Here is an 18865-nt window from a genome sequence, read left to right as displayed (position 1 = left end):
ATGAAATTTTGTTGCATACAGCTCTCAAAGGGTCACCACCTCCAATATACACTGCCTCCCCCTCCCCCTCCACAGGCTTTGATAACAGAGAAGTTTAACTTTTCCTACTTCTATTCCAATGACCCATATTACCTTCCTATACTCCATGCTTAATATCTAGACATAGTACCATGCTATGTATTCCAGTAATAGCTTGGTCCCCCTACCCCGCCTCATGGGAAGTTGAAGTATTAATTTCATGCAATTTTGAGGAGAATGAGATGGAATGTCAAAATCATACTTATTGCTAATGTATGGAATCTTATTGATTTGCTGAAATGAAACCCCTATTAAAATTAATCCCAATGTTTAGAATCCCAGAATATACAGTAGCAGCAAAATATACTGTCATCAATATAAGTTGTGATTGATGAAGCTTTTTTTTTCAAAATAATCATATACTGTACTAATTTTTTTTGTTCAACAAACATGCTGATTTAGCTAATAAAGAACGATTACAGGACTTGGCTCAGTCTACAAATGGACCAGGGTTTTTTTAGTCCAGTAATAAAGAGTACAAATCCAGCCTGTGATCTTAGAACTGTTTTTTTGATATGGCCTTACATTGCTGAAGTTTAAATACAAAAGTTTGTAAATTTTAGCAATATATTGCTAAAATTGCAATGATTTGATCAATGATATTGTTCATCCAATATTGTATTTTGCTTTTTCTTATTCAACAAATCTCCTTAGTTTAGACTTCCTTGTGGATTCCATGTCTTGGCTTTTTCAGTTATCTTTGAGAAAAATCTGAGGCCACATCCATATTTGAAGAGTGCATGTTTGCTATTCTCCCAGTGAAATCACACATAGCCCCATCAGAACAGGAAAAACATAGGGTCTTAGATGTTGTAAGTTTTTATTTGTGCTCACAAATTGCTTTTGAAACAGCAGATTCTCAGCAAGAAAGCAGTCTTGAGAGGCATCAGGCAGGGCCTCCCAAAGAGGCTGTTTAATTAGAAATATATACGAGAAGATGCACCTGAAGGGCTCTGACCTTCTAACTAGTTTGAGTGGATTCCTAAATAAGCATGGAATTGTAACAGTTTAAAATTAGATTTTTTTATTACAATCATAGAATACATATGAATAATGGAGTAGGTTTTGCCTCTGTATAAAAAAAATAATTGCTGCTCTTTAGATGACATTTGTAACTGATTGTATTCAGGAACTTAGTGACAAAATCACGAAGTGAAATATCTATATTGTACTTTCTGCATTGGTGCTTATGTATTTTCATTTATAAAGCATTTTTTAAAAAAGCATTATGAGATGTAATGCTGATTTACAAATTCCAGGAGACGTAGGGTACAATAAAAGCCAAATAGAGAATCTTTATTGAATCACAGCACAAAGTATAATAAACATACTATTGAAAATAATTACAGGAATGAAGTGGGCACTTATTTTCCTGGACTAAACTGAAATACCGCAGCTACATTGATTGGATTGCCACCCATCACAATGACAATGGCATATGTGATGGGGCAACACTGATGAAGTACTTAGTGAACATTAACATGGTTTACCTACCAGCTGGAGTATATTTTTATGTTGTTTATGATAAATGTATATAACTGAGTTTGCACTTCACTGGCTTTTTAAAGTCTTGCTGTTTGTATACGTTTGTGTAGACTGATCTTGTCTGAAGTACATTCAATAATGTCTAAAGCAATAAGTTGCATGTGGACACAAGGCATTGGTTAATTAGAATAAAGGAAAAGAATGCAGCTGTTTCTTGTATTTTTTCCCTGTTAAAATTGTGTCTTCTATAATTGCTATATTTAATCACTAAATGCAAGTACAATAGATGAAGAGAACTTGGTATTCCTTAGCATCTTTGGAATGAGTAAGTTACTTATTGGCACACCAACAAGATAACCCACTTTTTTCTTATGAGGACACAATTTAAAAAATATTCTACTTACAATAATAAATGTTACAGTAAAATAAATTAAGATGCCTCATGCCACACATTCCAGTTGTGCTGCAATAAAAGTTGAATGTAATTAAAAGATAGCAGTTGAAGGTTAAAGCTTTTTACGTAGAAATACCAGTACTAGAAATAAAGTTTTTTTATATAAAAATATTTCTATATTTCTATTCTGTATTTCTATATTCTATATATAAAATATTTGAATATTTTATATCTTAGAAAGTGCACATTAAGCATTCATTTATAGTAGGACTCTCATTTCTCTACTCAAGATCTCATATAAACAGTTGTCATGTTTTCAGTAATGTACAGAAGATGCCGTAAATGTCTGTAGAGCTGGATTGCAAAGAGTGCTGACCCCAAAGCTTTTACTAAGTGCAAAAAACTTGGCCATTTTTTCATATTTGGATTTTAAAAACCAAAATGTGACCTCAGCCTACAATATATAAGACACCATTTCTGTCATTAAAGAGTCATGGTGGCACAGTGGTTAGGATGCAATGTTTTTATTTATTTATTTATTTATTATTTATTTTTATATGCCGCCCTTCTCCGGAGACTCAGGGCGGCTTACAATGCGTTAAGCAATAGCCTTCATACTTTTGTATATTTTATACAAAGTCATCTTATTGCCCCCACAAACCGGGTCCTCATTTTACCCACCTTAGAAAGGATGGAAGGCTGAGTCGACCTTGAGCCTGGTGAGAATTGAACTCGCAGTAATTGCAGGCAGCTGGATGTTAAATGCTGCCTTAGTAGGAGGCATTAGCCTCCTACGCCACTCAGGCTCTTAACATGCAACATGTTGCATGTTAATTCTGCTGATTGCCAGCAGTTCGATTCTGGGCAGCTCAAAGTTGATTCAGTCTTTCATCCTTCTGAGGTCGGTAAAATGAGGACCCAGATTGTAGGGGGCAATATGCTGACTTTCTAAACCACTTAGAGAGGGCTGTAAAGCACTATGAAGCAGTATATAAGTCTAAGTGCTAGTGTTATTAAATCACTTCTTCAAAACAGATCCACTCATATTGCTAGCCTAACCTTTCCATCTCTTTTCCAGTGTGCATAAAGCTACCAATATTTTAGAAAAATTGTTTTCCCCAGTGGCTATACACAACCTTCCATAGATCCTGGATGTAAATGAAAATGAATTTATATTAAGCTTCTTTTTTAATGTTTTTTTTTTTAATGTTGAATTTACAATTGAATTCTGACAATGTAACTGCTGAGAGCTCATGTAAAAGAACACTATTGATTTTGATTATTTCCTGGTTCACCTGCAAAATGATAAGAGTGCAATAACCCAAAGAAGACCAAGGACAAAACGCTACCTTGAATCCCAGCTCCTATAACAAATAATTTTGATTATGGATAAAAGGATTTGGAGGAGAGAAAACTACTCTTTTCCCATCCATTTCTGAAAAACATATTCAGCAAAAGTTCTGAAATACTTAGAATTACGATGCAACTAAAACAATTGTAATTTTAACAATGTATTGCCACATCGATAGCAACATATTTTATACGCTAGTTAGAACTAAGAACCAGATGTTTTGCAGTAGAAATTGTGGAATATTGTAATAGTGCCTCGGGCCCAAATTGTGTGATTTTAATAAGTATTTATATAAACTCAACCATGGCCTGGTGTAATCATCTATGAAACTGCTGGACAGAAGGCATTTTGAAAATAATAGGAACATATGGACGATAGGAACCAAATGCTTCCTCGCCACCAGAATTACTCTACTATCTGTTTCATCTGACCTGGCACTCCTGTTATGGAAAACTATGGTAATCTACAGTATTGCGTGATGGTTTACATAGGACACTTAACAAAATGTGATTTATAAAGGTTTGTTGAGCAAGCCCTGGTTGGCTTGGTTTAAACAACATGCTGAGCCATAAATCATAATTGATTCAAGCAAAGTGAGTCTGAAAATAAACTTTGTGTTTTAAGCTGATATATTAACTGTAACTTGCTATGTTTGAAAATTAAGGTATATTACTGCCATGCTTTTGATTTAAAATAAGGACTCGTATCCAACTTTACAGAGAATTAGAGAAGACCCAGATTAAATCAGTTATTTCATGTATGCTCTTGTATTTTCTGCAAATTGAAAAAAAAAATCTTAAGAACAAATATTTGTAATATATATTACAAAAGTATCTAGGCATATCTAGAGATAATTTTAATAAAATTAAACATTGCTTTGGAAATGGTGTCAGTGAGATAAAACAGGGAAATCTACCCAGAAGGTAAAAAATATTGTAAACCTAAAATCTATTTGAAGGCCTTATATTTATAATTTAAATGATATATAAGTAACATGTTTGTGGGGATTTTTCAACACCAAATTTAAGACAGTTTTCCTGAACTTTGCACCTTTCAGGTGTGTTTACAGCACAGACCTCACTAGTCTCAGGATGTTTGGCTTTGGATTGTAGGAAGTTAGCACTCACCCCTTTCCTGGAAGAATGAAATATTTTAGGAAATATTAAAAAGGCAGAATATTATGTTTCCCTGGATGAGAAATGGAGAAGCATGTTTTAAAGGCAAAGCAGTTCCCACCTTCTTGCCTCCCCCCTTTTGTCAATGGGCTAGAGGCAGAAACTCAATCTTTGTCAATGGACCATCATCTACAACACAATAGCAACAGAAACTCACCACATGACACCTGGGAATATTACATCAGCCAGCAAGGCTATCTAAGGCCCCCACCCCCTGGGAGTCTGACAACCAATCAGGATACTCTTTCGGGCCCCCAGGAAGTTCAAAGCCAGAGAGAGCATAAAACCCGGAGACTTGCTGTATCTTGGCCCTTTTCTATTCAGGAACTCAAACCATGTGATCCTGTCCACCATTAAACCATCTTTCCAAGCAGTCTCCATGTTTCCAGTGTCTTTTTCCCCACTTGGAGCTGAACCCAGAAGGATATTTCTTCCTACAGGATCAAGACTAGTTTTGAAGTAAAGTGGGAAATAACTTAAAATAGAGCAAGTACATGATACTAAATGCTCTTGGAAATAAAAAAAATATATGAAGAAAATGTGGATATTACTCTCCCATTAAAACGTATAGCATTTTATCTATTGTATTGAAGACATGGTATTTTTCAATTTTTAGTAGGTAGTAACTGTCTAACTTGATTCATTTTGGTGAAGTCATACATTCTATATTCAAATTGTACCTGGAAAAGTAATTACCTTTGTAGCAGACATACTTTTTTTCTTTTTACATTTTAATTAATTGAAACTTTTTCATTCCACGCTCAAACTGTAAGGGTTCAGTCTACAACAAATATAATAGCAGCCAATTAAAATTCATAAATTGAAGCAATTAAAATCATAAGAAAAAATATCATTGACAATCAGGACTAAAATATGAACATGAAAGAAATAAAAACAAGAAATGTATGAAAGAAAGAGTATTGATTTTGCACTTTTGAGATTCAGCAGGGTTGTGAAGCATTATTATCATGGGTGGTTGTACAGTCAGCCAGATGTTAACATTAGATTTGTTATTTTTGTCTACCTATTGGGTCCTTCCCAATAGGGATAGGCAGATGGTGTTGCTTAGTAATATTAAATACATTGTTCCAAGAGGTAAGATGTTCTAAGTACATATAGTCCTTGCTTAACTACCACAATTGGGACTAGAATCTTGGTCCTTGAACAAAGCAAGATGTCATGATTGTTCAAGTGACTGCTCAACAAATGCAATCCTAGCACTTCTGCTTGTGGTCATTAAGTGATTATGCAGATCATTAAGCAGATGGATTCCCTAGTAAGGAGTGAGGGGTGGGGGACTCTGGAGGCTCTGCTCAGGAGCTGAAAAATCCTCCTGCTGAAATCCAAGCAGGATTTTCAGACCCCGAGGGAGAGACATTTGCACAGGGCCTATCCAGGCTAATGCTACCCCCGAGGCACCCCATACTCTTACCTAACTGCCCTACCTCTACTCAGGAGCTGAAAATCATCCTCCAAAATCCAAGCAAGATTTTCAACCTCTGAGTGAAGAGATAGCTATGCAACCTGCACTGGGCCATCCCATCTGCCTGAGGTACCCCACAATCCTTATATTACCATGGTGCCTCTTTACTTACTGCTGGGATTTTGCTTTCTTTCATCTCTGCACTGAAGGGAAAGCAGGGATGAGGAATCAGAGCCCTCCTCCCCATCAAAGGAGTTCAGCTCTCCTCAGCAGGCATCTCTTTCATTCAGCCCCCAGAGACGAGAGAGAATCCTCTTGATAGGCGGCAGCAGCTTGCAACGTTTCCTGCCGGCTTCCCTATTGACTTTTTAGGGAAGCTGGCAGAAAAAATTGCAAACGACTATCGCAGGATTGTGGACACTTGGCAAGTAGTAGTTGTATATGCAAACAGATTGCCAAACACCCAGGTCACAATCACATGACCATGGGTGGAGGGGGTTGCAACATTGTATGACAGCCTGCTTTTACAAGACACAAAGTACCCTTTTCTGAGACCATTGTAAATGGTTGTTAAATGACTGGTCATTAAGTCAAGAACTACCTGTAAAGCTGCTTGTTTCAATTCACAATTTGGTCAGTGCTGATGGTGATCAAGGGGTGCTCACAATGTTTTGAGATTGCATCCAAGGCACCTATTAGTTTGGTACTATCTTTGCTTTCTTTTGCCACAGTCATTCCATTTCTATTTGCAGGTCTTTATATTTAGTAATTGTCTCCAATTATTTTTCTTCTACAGGTAGTTCTCAATTTACAACCACAATTGAGCCCAAAATTTATGTTGCTCAGTGAGAAATTTGTTAAGTGCGTTTTGCTCCATTTTACGACTTTCCTTGCCACAGTTGTTAAGTGAATCACTGCAACTGTTAAATTAATAACCCGGTTGTTAGGTGAATCTGTTTTCCCCATTGTCTTTGCTTGTCAGAAGGTTGCAAAGGGGGATTACATGACCTACAACCATCATAAATGTCAATTGTCAAGCATCTGAATGTAAATCATGTGACCATAGAGATGCTGCAGCGGCCATAAGTCTGAAAAATGGTCAGTCATTTTTTTTCAATGCTGTTGTAACTTCATATGGTCACTAAGTGAACTGTTGTTAAGTCGAGGACTATCTGTATTTTGCTGCCTCCAGGTATTGCAATGTTGTCTTTCTTATTAATAACTGTTAAATCTGGGATGTTAGTTGGACAATGGTTGTCTAAAGACTCAGATCATCTGTTTTTTCATTTTCTGTTACTTTGTCTAATTTGCAGTGCCACAAGTTATTTTTCTTCTAATATCATTATCCCTTTTAAAATATGTTTTGATCAGCTCAAGACAGCAAACATATCTAGTATTCCTACTTCCTATTTTCCCCACAACAACCCTATGAGGTAAACTGGGTGGAGAGAGACTGGCTCAAAGTCACCCAGCTGACAATTTATCCCACCATGCAGATGTATATTTTTTTTCTAAGTCGGGAAACGTCATAGTTTTAAAAGCCACCAAACAACAGTCCTGTAAATGAGACACTTTTGTCGATTCCCTTCTTTGATTGACTGACAAACAACAATTTTTGTGGAAAGTAGCCAGAAAGCAGAAAAAGTGAAAGGCTCTGCTATTTTTTTCCTTTAAGAACTGTATATCTTCATTCTATTATTGGAAAGCTGAGCTCAGATTAAGTCCTTTCTCCTCTCTCTCTAGTCTAGAATAAGTGGAAATGGATAGGAAAACACCCCAAAGTGCTTTTTCAAAAGGCAATTGGACTTTTGTTTTGGAAAAAAATACGAAGTCCAGTTGTCCATGGAGATTCTCAGTTATCCAGGTCATGGTTGTCCCAAAAGTGCTTTTTCAAGTGGCAGCTGGACTTTCTGATTTTTCTTTGAAGACGTTTCGCTTCTCATTCAAGAAGCTTCTACAGAAAGAGTTGAAGAAGCTTCTTGGATGAGAAGCGAAACTTTTTCAAAGAAAACTCAGATAGTCCAGTTGCTTCTTGAAAAAGCACCTTTGGGACAAAATCCAGTTACCTTTTGAAAAAGCACTTTTGGAACCCTTGAATGACTGAGAATCTCTATAGACAAGAAAACACCTTACACCCCCAACCCACGATTTTGCGCAGGCGCGACTCAGCGGCCAAAACCAAGCACGTTCTACGGTTACCGTGGAAACGAGCTACAAGGTTCTTCTCTTTCTAGCCCGCCCCCTCCGCCGACTGGCGCTCTTCCAAAACCCCGCCCAACGCCTCTTTCTCCGCCCCCTTTAAGTCTTATTCGCCGTTTGTTTTTAAAGCTCCGCCCGACCGCAGAACGTCCCTTTCTCGCGAGAGGCGTGAGGTGAGTTTCTCAGGGAAATCGGGCTCCGGAGATTACAGTTGAGGTAATTTAATGCGCCTCGTTTGTTTTTTTTCTCCCGCCTCCCCGCGTGAAATGGGAGAACGAGCGCGCGAGAAGAAGCGCGCGCCGTTGTCTCTTTTAGCGGTTTATTTAGCCGAGTTTGGGGAGGGGGGGGCAGGCTTTCCTCTGTAATAGATAGAAGGGAGGGCACAAGGAGATAAAACCACGATACAGCTGTCATTCGGGGTTACACTTTGGCTTCAGTTCTCCCTTCCGCCCCGAAACCCGGGCCAGGAATCGGAGCTGGTGGACGCTCTCTCCGTCTCGGGGGCTGAGGGAAAAGGGAGCCGAAAACTCTTGATAGGAGGGGATAAAATGGGTCAAAATATCTAAATTGCTAGAAAAAAACGTGGGTTTTGAGACGGAAGCTGGTGGCTGGGTGGATTCTTCTGTGTGTCGAATTGATTCGCCTTACGTAACTAACATTTACGTCAGGTTAGAAATCGGCCTATTTTAACAAGGTGACCTTGGGTCGACCCAGCTCAGGCAAGAAATTAGATAATTTTTCCTTCATTGTTACACAAGTACAGGTAGTCCTCAACCTACGACCACAATTGAGCCCAAAATTTATGTAGCTGAGTGAGAAATTGGCGAAGTGAGTTTTTGCCCCATTTTATGATTTTTCTTGCAGCCTTGGTTAAGTGGATCACTGCGGTTGTTAAATTAGAAACCTGGTTGTTAAGTGAATCTGGCTTCCGCAGTTCACAAAAAAAAAAAAAAAGGAGGGGAATCTCATGACCCTGGGACACAGCAACCATCATTAATGTGAGTCAGTTGTCAAGCATCTGAATGTAAATTGTGTGACCATGGAAATGCTGAAATGGTCTTAAGTGAAAAATGGTCATAAGTCCCTTTATTCAGTACCATTCACAAAGCAAACCATTGTAAATTGACTATCTGTATAAGCTGCATATGCAAGCCTTTGAATATGCTGCTTATGGTGGCTATGTTGTGAGAGGATGAGGGTTTTAGGTGTTTTTTATATATGGGTTAAAAATAGGGATAAAGGGATTACTTAAAAATTCTACTACAGTCTTGATGTAACTATTTTTTGATGCAGATGTAGACCCCTCTCCTCTCTTCCTCATTTTAATTTTACATTTCATTTCTCATACAGTAAGTACATCTACTACTGCCTTCATTTTGTGTTTCGTACACACTATCCTAGTGAATAGTTGTCATAGGGTTGTCCAGATTTAGACCTCGTCTTTCATATGTTTCAAAATACCTAATTGGATGATGATATTGAGTCAAGGTTGACTCAGCCTTCCATCTTTTCGAGGTCTGTAAAATAAGGACCCAAATTATTGGGGGCAATATGCTGACTCTGTAAACAGCTTAGAGACGGCTGTAAAGCATTGTAAAGCGACATAAGTATTGCTATATCCATTCAGTCATGTCCAACTCTTGGCAATTTTATGGGCCAGATGTCTCCACGCCTTCCGATCTTGCACTGCTTCTTTTGAGTTGTTCTATGCTCTGGCTGGTATCACCTTTGATGGAAAGGAAACATTATTCTGTATTGGGGAAATTATTTAACAAGTGATCAAATCTGATTTGTTCAATCGTTGAAGCTTCATGTTATAATTCTGGTAATATTCCTGATACTTTTCTGGTGTTGCTTGTGTTTCTAATATTGGTTGAAAACGTATGTGTAATTACATCTAACATATGTGTAGTTACACCTAAAATAACATATATTTTAATTAATTTAAAATACTTTTGTTTTCCATTTTTTTTCTTGGGAAAATCCATGGTAGCTAATGGGGCCGTCATGAAATGGGAATTGTGCTTTATTTCAAACTGGAGAGTTACATGACTGAAGCATTCAGAGGGATCACAAAGTGGTTTTATACCGAAAGTAGAGAAGGCTAGTAATGTTACGCTTCTCCCCATTTCTTCATGGCTTGCACACAGCCCTGTCCTATTCAATTTTTCCAGGATTTTCCCTTCTGCTTGTCCCTCCCCTCCACTGTTACCAATATATGCATATCTTTCTCACAGGCCCACCTATTCTCCCAACACCTTTCTTTCCTCCCTTGCATTCTGTCAATTATTGCTGCCAATGTCCTAGCATGACATCCTACGAGGAGGCCAGCACCCTGAACTGCACAGTATTTTCTTTTTCTCCATCCTTTTTCTCCCTTACTTGTTGTTTCCACCCCCATTTTCATTTCCAAAGAAATCCATAATTTTGCCTTTTTTCACTATACCCTCCCCATTTCTGCCTGGAATAACTGTATTTTGATCCTTATAACACTTTAATATTGCATATGGATTAAAACAACCAAAACGTGCATGTTTCTGTTTGTACATAGACCACCAAGTCTAGCTACTTAATGGATGGAGTGGTTCATGCATGGAACATTTTGTACATATTTTCTGGCTAAGTATAATACATTAAAACAATTATGAGATTCCAGAAAAATAGTAGAAACTGTGACTAAATTGTATAGCCATTAACTCAGCTTATTAAAAAAGCTTTTAAACAGAGTACCAATTAATCAAAAAGTCAATTGCTAATGATCTAAAAGCCTTTCTAAAATGAAGATAAATGCCTTGATAAAAAAAAATCATCTGTCCTGTATGTGAAAATTAATAACAATAATTATTCAGTAAAGTAACGAATAATTTCCCTTTCCCATGAGTACATTCTGAGAATAGTATCTGAAAAATATATATGTAAAGTGTCCTCAGTGAGGTCTGAGCTAACCATTGACTGGAAAAGATCTTGGGTCATAGATAGCTTGATGAATACATAGTTTGCTTAGGAAAAAGATTTAAAGGATTTAAAAGGCATAAAATTCTGAATGTGGCCCATTTTGTACACAATGTACTGTTCTGGTTGCTGCATTTTAAAAATATTATAGAATTGAAAGAAGTACCAAAAAAGAGTAGTTAGAGGAGGGAATTCAATTTAGCCCCAGTTGCAACCAGTTGTTAACAATTAAGCTTAGTGTTTTTAGAACTTGATAAAATGTGAAGTGATAGCTTAAATCAATTTATGTAAAAAAAGTGAATGAAATTATGCAAAGAGTTTTTATTCTGGACATATCTGTTTTCTGTTTTGTTTACAATCTCTTTTCCCCCTTCTCTGCCCTTATGTAGCCCTTAATACATTTCTAAAAGTCTTCATGCAAATAATTATGGATACATGATAAAGTAATGTTTAGGAAATATTGTAGCCCTTGGGATTTTTTTAATTTAGGGATATATGTTTAAGATGGCTGATATTACTATGTATTGTGTGAAGGAATTGGACTGCGTCTGAGATCATCCAGTGAAATTAAGTTTTGGAACCTACATGAAATGTAAAAGGAAGCTATTCTTCATACTGTTTGTAGTTGAGTTACAGAATTAATAATAACATATAGAGATGACAATCAACCAAAATGCCGTTGAAAGGGCATTTATTTTGATAGATTTGGTGCCTGTAGAAAGATAACATTATGTATCTGTTTTAAGGATTGAAAGTTTGTTGAAAGAAGCTAAAATGGCCAACTTCTTAAATGTATGTGGTAAAACATTAAATGGATGATAACTGAGTACCAAATATAAAAAAAGTGACAAAAACAAAATAAGTGCATTGAAGTTGTTTGATGATATAGAGAGAATGATTGAAGATAAATTGTGAAAGAAACATGGAAGAAGGATGAATGGACTCAGCAGAAGAGGAAGATAAAAAAAATAGAATGGATTGGATCCTGAAAAAGAAATAAATTGGGAATTTAAGAACAAATGAAATATTGGGGAGAATTAATATATTATTTAATTATGATGGAAATAGTTGTTTAGAATATTCTAAAATATTCTAGTATTTTTAAGGGAGATCCATTTTATAATTGATACAATGTTTTCAATATTCCTTCTGTTAGGCATATTTGTAAGTGTTTTGTTGTTGTCTGTAAATTATATTGATTTGAATTTCAGATGATCTATCCAGTAATTTAAAACAGAAAGTCAAGGTTGTCATGGGTTTATCTGCATCCTCTCCATTAACTACAATTCAGACAACTGTGTCAGAGCAGCCTCAAAGTGAAATCTCACAATGTCCCATGCATCAGAAGAACGTGGAAGGTGACTATCTACTCTTATTAAACTAACCAGGCATTTTTTTCAGGAATAAAATCTTTTTAAAAAACAGGAACAGTATACATATTTTCATTATAAGTACGGTATTTAGCTACTGACTGATAAGCATGAAAAACTCCATTTTCCATCCATTTAGTTGTAGAAATTGGTTAGAATTGTTGCATGTTTCCTTCATTTAGAGGAAAGCTAAATTTGGCCATTGAAGTCAGATAGCTCAGAGGTAAAATTTCTGGCTTGTTTCTAACAGTTTGGAAGAACATTAGAGTAAAATGGGTACCATAGGTCTTGCTAATCTTTTTTTTTATCTTTAAAATCCTTCTGAAATAGAGAAGTTGCTTTACAGATTAAGTATTTATTCCTAGTATGTAGATTAACAGCTGGAGTTTTAATACTATTTTTCTGTTTCAGCCTCTCCAGTGAAATCCGGTGACAGTTCCAGTGAGAAGCAGAACCCACCTGTCCCTGCACATCAAGAAAGAGCATATGAATATGTACAATGCCCTGCTAAATCTTCTACAGAAGAAAAGATTGATCCTAGGAATATGGTAACTTCAGTCTTGCTCCTCCTGAGCACTATGAATTACAAAAGAGAAGTTTTGTCAGATTAGGTGTTATTTTGCTACTACTCTGCTTCTGCTTTCAAAATAAGTTCTTAAAATCTTAATGCTTCCATTTGTCATATTGGAACTGAGACTAAATTAAACTTTTTAATCAGTATCAAAGATGAACACAATTTTTCCAATTGAAAACATTGTACCTGGCTATCCTTAGAAATGATCCAGATATATTCCTTTCTTTATATCCGCCTTTTTCAAAACATAACTAGCATAATTTTGGAAAACCTATTTTTAAGTAATGATGATTATGCCAATAAGTTTAGATATTTGTGATATCCCTGTATTGATTTTTGAATAAGAATTTGGCTAGTTTGTTATGATTTGGCTAGGTGAACTAGCCAAGAGATTGATGAAATGTTATTCATTTAACTTGAGAGGCGTATAACATGAAATTCTAATGTTGCAAACAACTTACCGTCCCTTCAAAATTATAATTTTTAATATGAGAAAAAGGAGAAATTATTCCTCTCACTGTGAAAGTGCAGTCTTTCAGCGCCTTTTTTAAACTAAGAGCATGTCACAGCTGTTTTAACAGTTTGGCATCAGAGATACTCATATTTAATAATGCATAACAAGTATATCAGAATGTAGCTTCCTTATATTAAAGCTTTCAGCATTACATCATTTTTTATATTCCTAATTAAATTTTAGTTATGTTTAATTTCAGTTTTCATCTCTACTGTTCCCAATTGTTTATATTTCTTGCTAATCTGTAAAATATGTTATAGTTCCAAAAAAGCATCTCAGTTGAAAAGAAGGGCATACACAGAATTGTTAAGAATTGGTCTTTGATTATCAGAAACTTATCTACAAATATAGAAAGGAAGTAGTTGAAAAACTGCAGCTGCATAAATTACGTAATCTCAGGATTAGGTAAAATCTGGATGGAGTACTAAAAGACAAACATGTTGGTCCATTCAGAGTATTTGGTTTCTAGTCAAAACAACATACCAGAATTAAACTTATTTTTCCTAAATTGAAAGGCAATGAAGCAAGTTGATAAATGAGAAAAAAATACGTTACTAAATATACTGTATTTTCTTCTCTACCTTTCTGTTTTTAATATTTTATTCAGATGCCACCTCCTAATCAACAACCATCCCCTGGGCAACCTTTTCAATTATCTACAGTAAGAGAAGAGTCAACTATTCCTAGAGCTTATTCAGAACAAAAATGGGTTTATCCCTCAGAACAGATGTTTTGGAATGCAATGCTTAGAAAAGGGTAAGTGAATTATAAATTTAGTTTTATATTAGTTTTGTAGAATAATGATATGTATAGAAACAAAAAATATTTCTCATATCTTTCTATTGTAACATTTGACGGAGTATCTCACAAAAAATGATTTTTTGGAATCTAAAAATCCTAAAAAATTTTTTTACCTAAATATGGTGAGAAAGGATTTTTTTTGGTAAAATATGAGTAGAAATGACGTAGTTACTGTCACTCAATTATTTGTACATGATACTTTAACACTTTTGATACAAAAGGAATATAATTTACTCAAAACAGCATATTTTCATATTTAGAATAGCAATATATTCAGTTAAAATAATTTTTGCATTCCTTCTTTGGTCCAGATTCCTTGGCTGCTTCCAAACCGCTGCAGTTTATTAGAGATTTCTGCAGGTTAAACCCACAATTCATTATCAATTAAAAATGATAGAAAAATAGATTGGACGATATACAGAATTTTTGGAATATATAAGAATTCTTCAGGTTAATTGGACTTTCCAAAAGTTGGTCAGAAAAATTGGTTGTCATTTATCTTAAGCTGGAGATGCAGTTGTTTTGAAAGTACACTAAAATGTTCTTATGGAGCACCAGAGATTTGAGGTTAAGATATTATGCTGTTAATGTATTGTTAAATTCCAGAAATCTCAAGTGTCTCCTTTTATGAATTTATACTTGGACAGTTGCCAAAAAGATTAATTGAAAGCAAACTTGAGAACCAAAAACTAAAGTTTTACCAACAAAATTCATCAAATCTTAGCTTTTGAACTGGCTCTTTATTGCTGACAGTTTGATTCCAGGTGATCAAGAGTTATCTTGTTTTAAAATTGAGTTGTAATTTTATATACATAATAATTGCTATGTTACTATTAGCGTTGTAATAATGTAGCAGCATTGGATTTTTTTTCTTTTTCTCCCTATTCATGTCCCAACCTATTTGGAATTTGGGGCAGATTTGCAAGGTAAATGTTAATTGGCTTTGTTGTTTACATTTATTAAGTTTAAAAAAGCACCTAAAATCTTTTAAATGTGTGTATGCGTACGTGAGTGCATGTGTGCACACCTTCGAACCAGTGTTGACTCTGGTGTCTGCCTGGATGGCTCCCTGCAGTTTTCTTGGCAAGATTTCAGAAGTAATTTACCATTGCCTATTTCCTAGGGCTAAAAGAGATGGTCACCCAGCTGGTTTTGTGCTTAAGCCAGGACTAGAACTCACAAGTCTTCCAATTTCTAGCCTGATACAATAACCACCATACCAAACTGGCTCAAAATCTTCTTTAGTAGTTTCTTTATGTGACGTTATTTATGAACTTTGTACTTGTTTCCTAAATTGCACAATCACTTATTGTATGTTTAGTAAAAGTAGAGTAGGGAAAAGTTAATCTTGATTCAATGTTTAAGGTCAGCACAATTTTTTTTCCAATTAGAGTGAAAGAAAGAGGAGATTGAGATATATTGTATTTACATCCCCGCTTTCTTCAGGGAGTGGAAGATTATGTAATACTGCCTCTACCCAACAGCAATTGCAGGAAATAACTGGGTTGAGAAGGAGTGAACTGGCCCAAAGTCACTCATCAAACTCAGTGGTCAAATGAAGACACAAACTTCCAGTCCATTTCAACATCTTAAATCTTACATTATACTAGCAAATACCACATAAATAGCTCACCTCTTTTGTCTTGCTAACTTTTTCAGTATTGCTTTTTGTTAGCTGGAGATGGAAAGATGATGACATGAGCCCAGAAGATATGTCTAATATTATCAAAATTCATAATCGGAACAACGAACAGACTTGGAAAGAAATTTTAAAATGGGAATTACTTCATCTTAGGCAAGTACATGTACAATCTTAAATGATAATGCTTTCTGATTTGCATGTCTGAATGTGTTCTTTAAAAAAATAATAGTACCAGGAGTTATTAACTTACGACCAAATTGAGCCCAAAATTTATGTTGCCAAGTGAGAAATTTGTTAAGTGACTTTTGCCCCATTTTACATCTTTTCTTGCCTCATTTGTTAAGTGAATCATTGCAGTTGTTAAATTAGTAACATGGTTGTTAAGTGAATCTGGTTTCCCCATTGACTTTGCTCGTCAGAGGATCACAAAAAGGTGATCACATGACTCCGGGACATGACAACTGCCATAAATGTGAGTCAGTTGTCAAGCATCCAAATATAAATCATGTGACTATGGGGATGCTGCAACGGTCATAAGTGTGAAAAATGGCCATAAGCCACTTATTTCAGTGCTGTTTTAACTTTGAATGGTCAGTAAGCAAACTGTTGTAAGCCAAGGACTACTCGTATTCTAATAGTAGAAATGGGAAACTGATAGAAATCATTTCTGGAACATTCTAGTGATGGTATTTTTTTTCCAACCTATACAATGTCAATAGCTATCCTTTAAGTCAGTACCTTTGAATCAATGTTGACTCTTGGTGACTGCCTGGCCTAGTTCTTGCAATTTCCTTTGCAGGATTTCAGAAGCAGTTTGCCACTTAGGGGTGTTTCTTAGGCTGAGAGAGTGTATCTACCCAAAGTAACACAATTAGCTTTGTGTCTAAGGCAGAACTTGTAGTATCCTGATTTCTAGCCTGATGCTTTAAACACTACACCAAAATGACTTAATTTAATTTCCTAGAAGTTAAACTGTCTTTAAGTATAAGTATTCCTCAACCTACAACAGTTCGTTTAGTGACTGTTTAAAGTTACAACAGCACTGAAAAAGTGACTTATAACCGGTTTTCACGCTTATGACCGTTGCAGTATCCCCATGTTACGTGATCAAAATTCAAATGCATGGCAACTTAGGACTGACTCAGCCATAAGTCAAGGACTACCTGAATTCTTAACAGACTGTTTGAATGTTGTTTATACTGTCACTAGATCAATAAGCATACTGTACTTTTCCTCAAAAGATATGTGGGGGCATGGCCTTCATCATTTCTTGCCAAACTACATATGCAAGTGAGATGCACAATATGTATTATTCAGTTCTTCACTGCTCTATCCTTACATTCTAACTAGAGCTGTAAAAGCTAGGAGAATGTTTTTAAAAAGGTAATAGAATATTTTTTTGGTTTCTATTTTTTGGATAAGTATTTCCATCACTATAATAAAATAATATAAAAACTAGAAAATGAAATTGATTACATATACTGCTTCTTCTTTGGAAACCACAAACTTCCTATTAACAAAAATGATAGATATTTAATTTTCCATCACATTTATATTAAAATATCCCTCCAAATAAAATAAAGTTAACATACACTTCTATACAGAGAATTAATATAAATATTAATCCCCCCAATTAATATAATATATATCTATAGAATATGACTACTCATAATATATATTACTCTAGAGGATTGTTTTTAATTGTTATTTCTTGTGAGCATTTTGTAAGACACAATATTTTATTCTCTGAATTGGGGACTTTTGCTATGACTTTTAAGCCATAGTTATGGCTGTGTAGGGCTGAAATGTCTGCCTTGGTTGGACATGTTCAGTTTATTTTTCTGCATTGCTTTTTATTACACAATTCTAAACTTGTTTTTTAGGGACTGTCCATGTGGACCAACACTTGTACGATTTGGAGGTAAAGCTAAGAAATATTCTCCAAGAGCTAGAATACGATCCTGGATGGGGTATGTTGATTTTTGTTCTATTTAAAAGGATAAAAATTTTAAGATTAGGGTTTTTTTTTTGTTTTGTTTTCAACAGAAGACTCAGTATTGGTAATATGGTATCCCTGTAATTAGAATTGTAAATGTGAGCTACATATTATATATATAGGGAGAACATAATTATGATTTGCATTTCTTTCCAGTTATGAACTTCCTTTTGATAGACACGATTGGATTGTTGACCGCTGTGGAACACAAGTCCGATATATTATTGATTATTATGATGGAGGAAATGTAGATAAGAACTATCAGTTTACCATTTTGGATGTTCGTCCTGCTTTTGATTCCCTGACTGCTGTGTGGGACAGGATGAAGGTAGCTTGGTGGCGCTGGACTTCATAATTAATTTCATATGATGTGAACAGGACTATATTATTTCAATCTAGTGTTATTCTGACAGTAAACTTTAATAAAGTTTATGTTACCAATGCTTCTATTTGATGGTGTGTATTTATGCTCGAAGTGGGGATGATGGAAAAATGAATTATTCCAAATGCACCTTTATTTTAAAATTATAGCTTCAGAGTTTTCTATTTGTATTGATCTTTTAGTCATATTTTACCAGAATACTCAGAGGTTCTTTATGTATCAAGATCATTTAATTGGATTAGTTGTTAGCAGTATTGCTTTGATATCAGTGCCCTAAATCTACAGTTAAATATAAATTTGATTTTGCTTTGAAAAGATACTATCTGCTGTCAAAAAAAGGAAAAGAATAGAATAGAGTAGAGTAGAATTCTTTATTGGCCAAGTGTGATTGGACACACAAGGAATTTGTCTCCAGTGCATAAGCTCTCAGTAAGTGCATAAGCTCAAATAAAAATGTTATTTAAAAGGTTACTTAAAATCTAAATTATTAAATATAGTAGAGTGGCTTATGTAATGAAGGCCCCATGAA

General features: G+C 35.3%; 1 protein-coding gene across 4 annotated transcripts; it reads left to right on the top strand.

Moving 5' to 3' along the window:
* Positions 1–8121: 8121 nt before the first annotated feature.
* On the top strand, positions 8122–18397 carry HCCS (holocytochrome c synthase). Of its 4 annotated transcripts, none has more exons than XM_034437278.3 (7): positions 8122–8321; positions 12269–12415; positions 12839–12975; positions 14123–14271; positions 15992–16111; positions 17842–17928; positions 18111–18397. In XM_034437278.3, the coding sequence occupies exons 2-7, from the start codon at positions 12310–12312 to the stop codon at positions 18307–18309; spliced, it is 798 nt and encodes a 265-aa protein (XP_034293169.1). In that variant the 5' UTR covers positions 8122–8321; positions 12269–12309; the 3' UTR covers positions 18310–18397. The 4 variants fall into 4 exon arrangements, with proteins under 4 accessions (XP_034293169.1, XP_087746107.1, XP_087746108.1 ...); XM_087889981.1 differs by having other exon boundaries at positions 8189–8278; XM_087889982.1 differs by lacking the exon at positions 8122–8321 and adding an exon at positions 8344–9103.
* The last annotated feature ends 468 nt before the right edge of the window (positions 18398–18865 follow it).

This window comes from Pantherophis guttatus, chromosome 3, assembly GCF_059756535.1.
Source record: "Pantherophis guttatus breed Tessera chromosome 3, ASM5975653v1, whole genome shotgun sequence".
In the NCBI taxonomy this organism is placed as follows: domain Eukaryota; kingdom Metazoa; phylum Chordata; class Lepidosauria; order Squamata; family Colubridae; genus Pantherophis; species Pantherophis guttatus.
The sequence above is the reverse complement of the archived record's forward strand: the minus strand, read 5'-3'. Positions and strand labels throughout refer to the sequence as shown.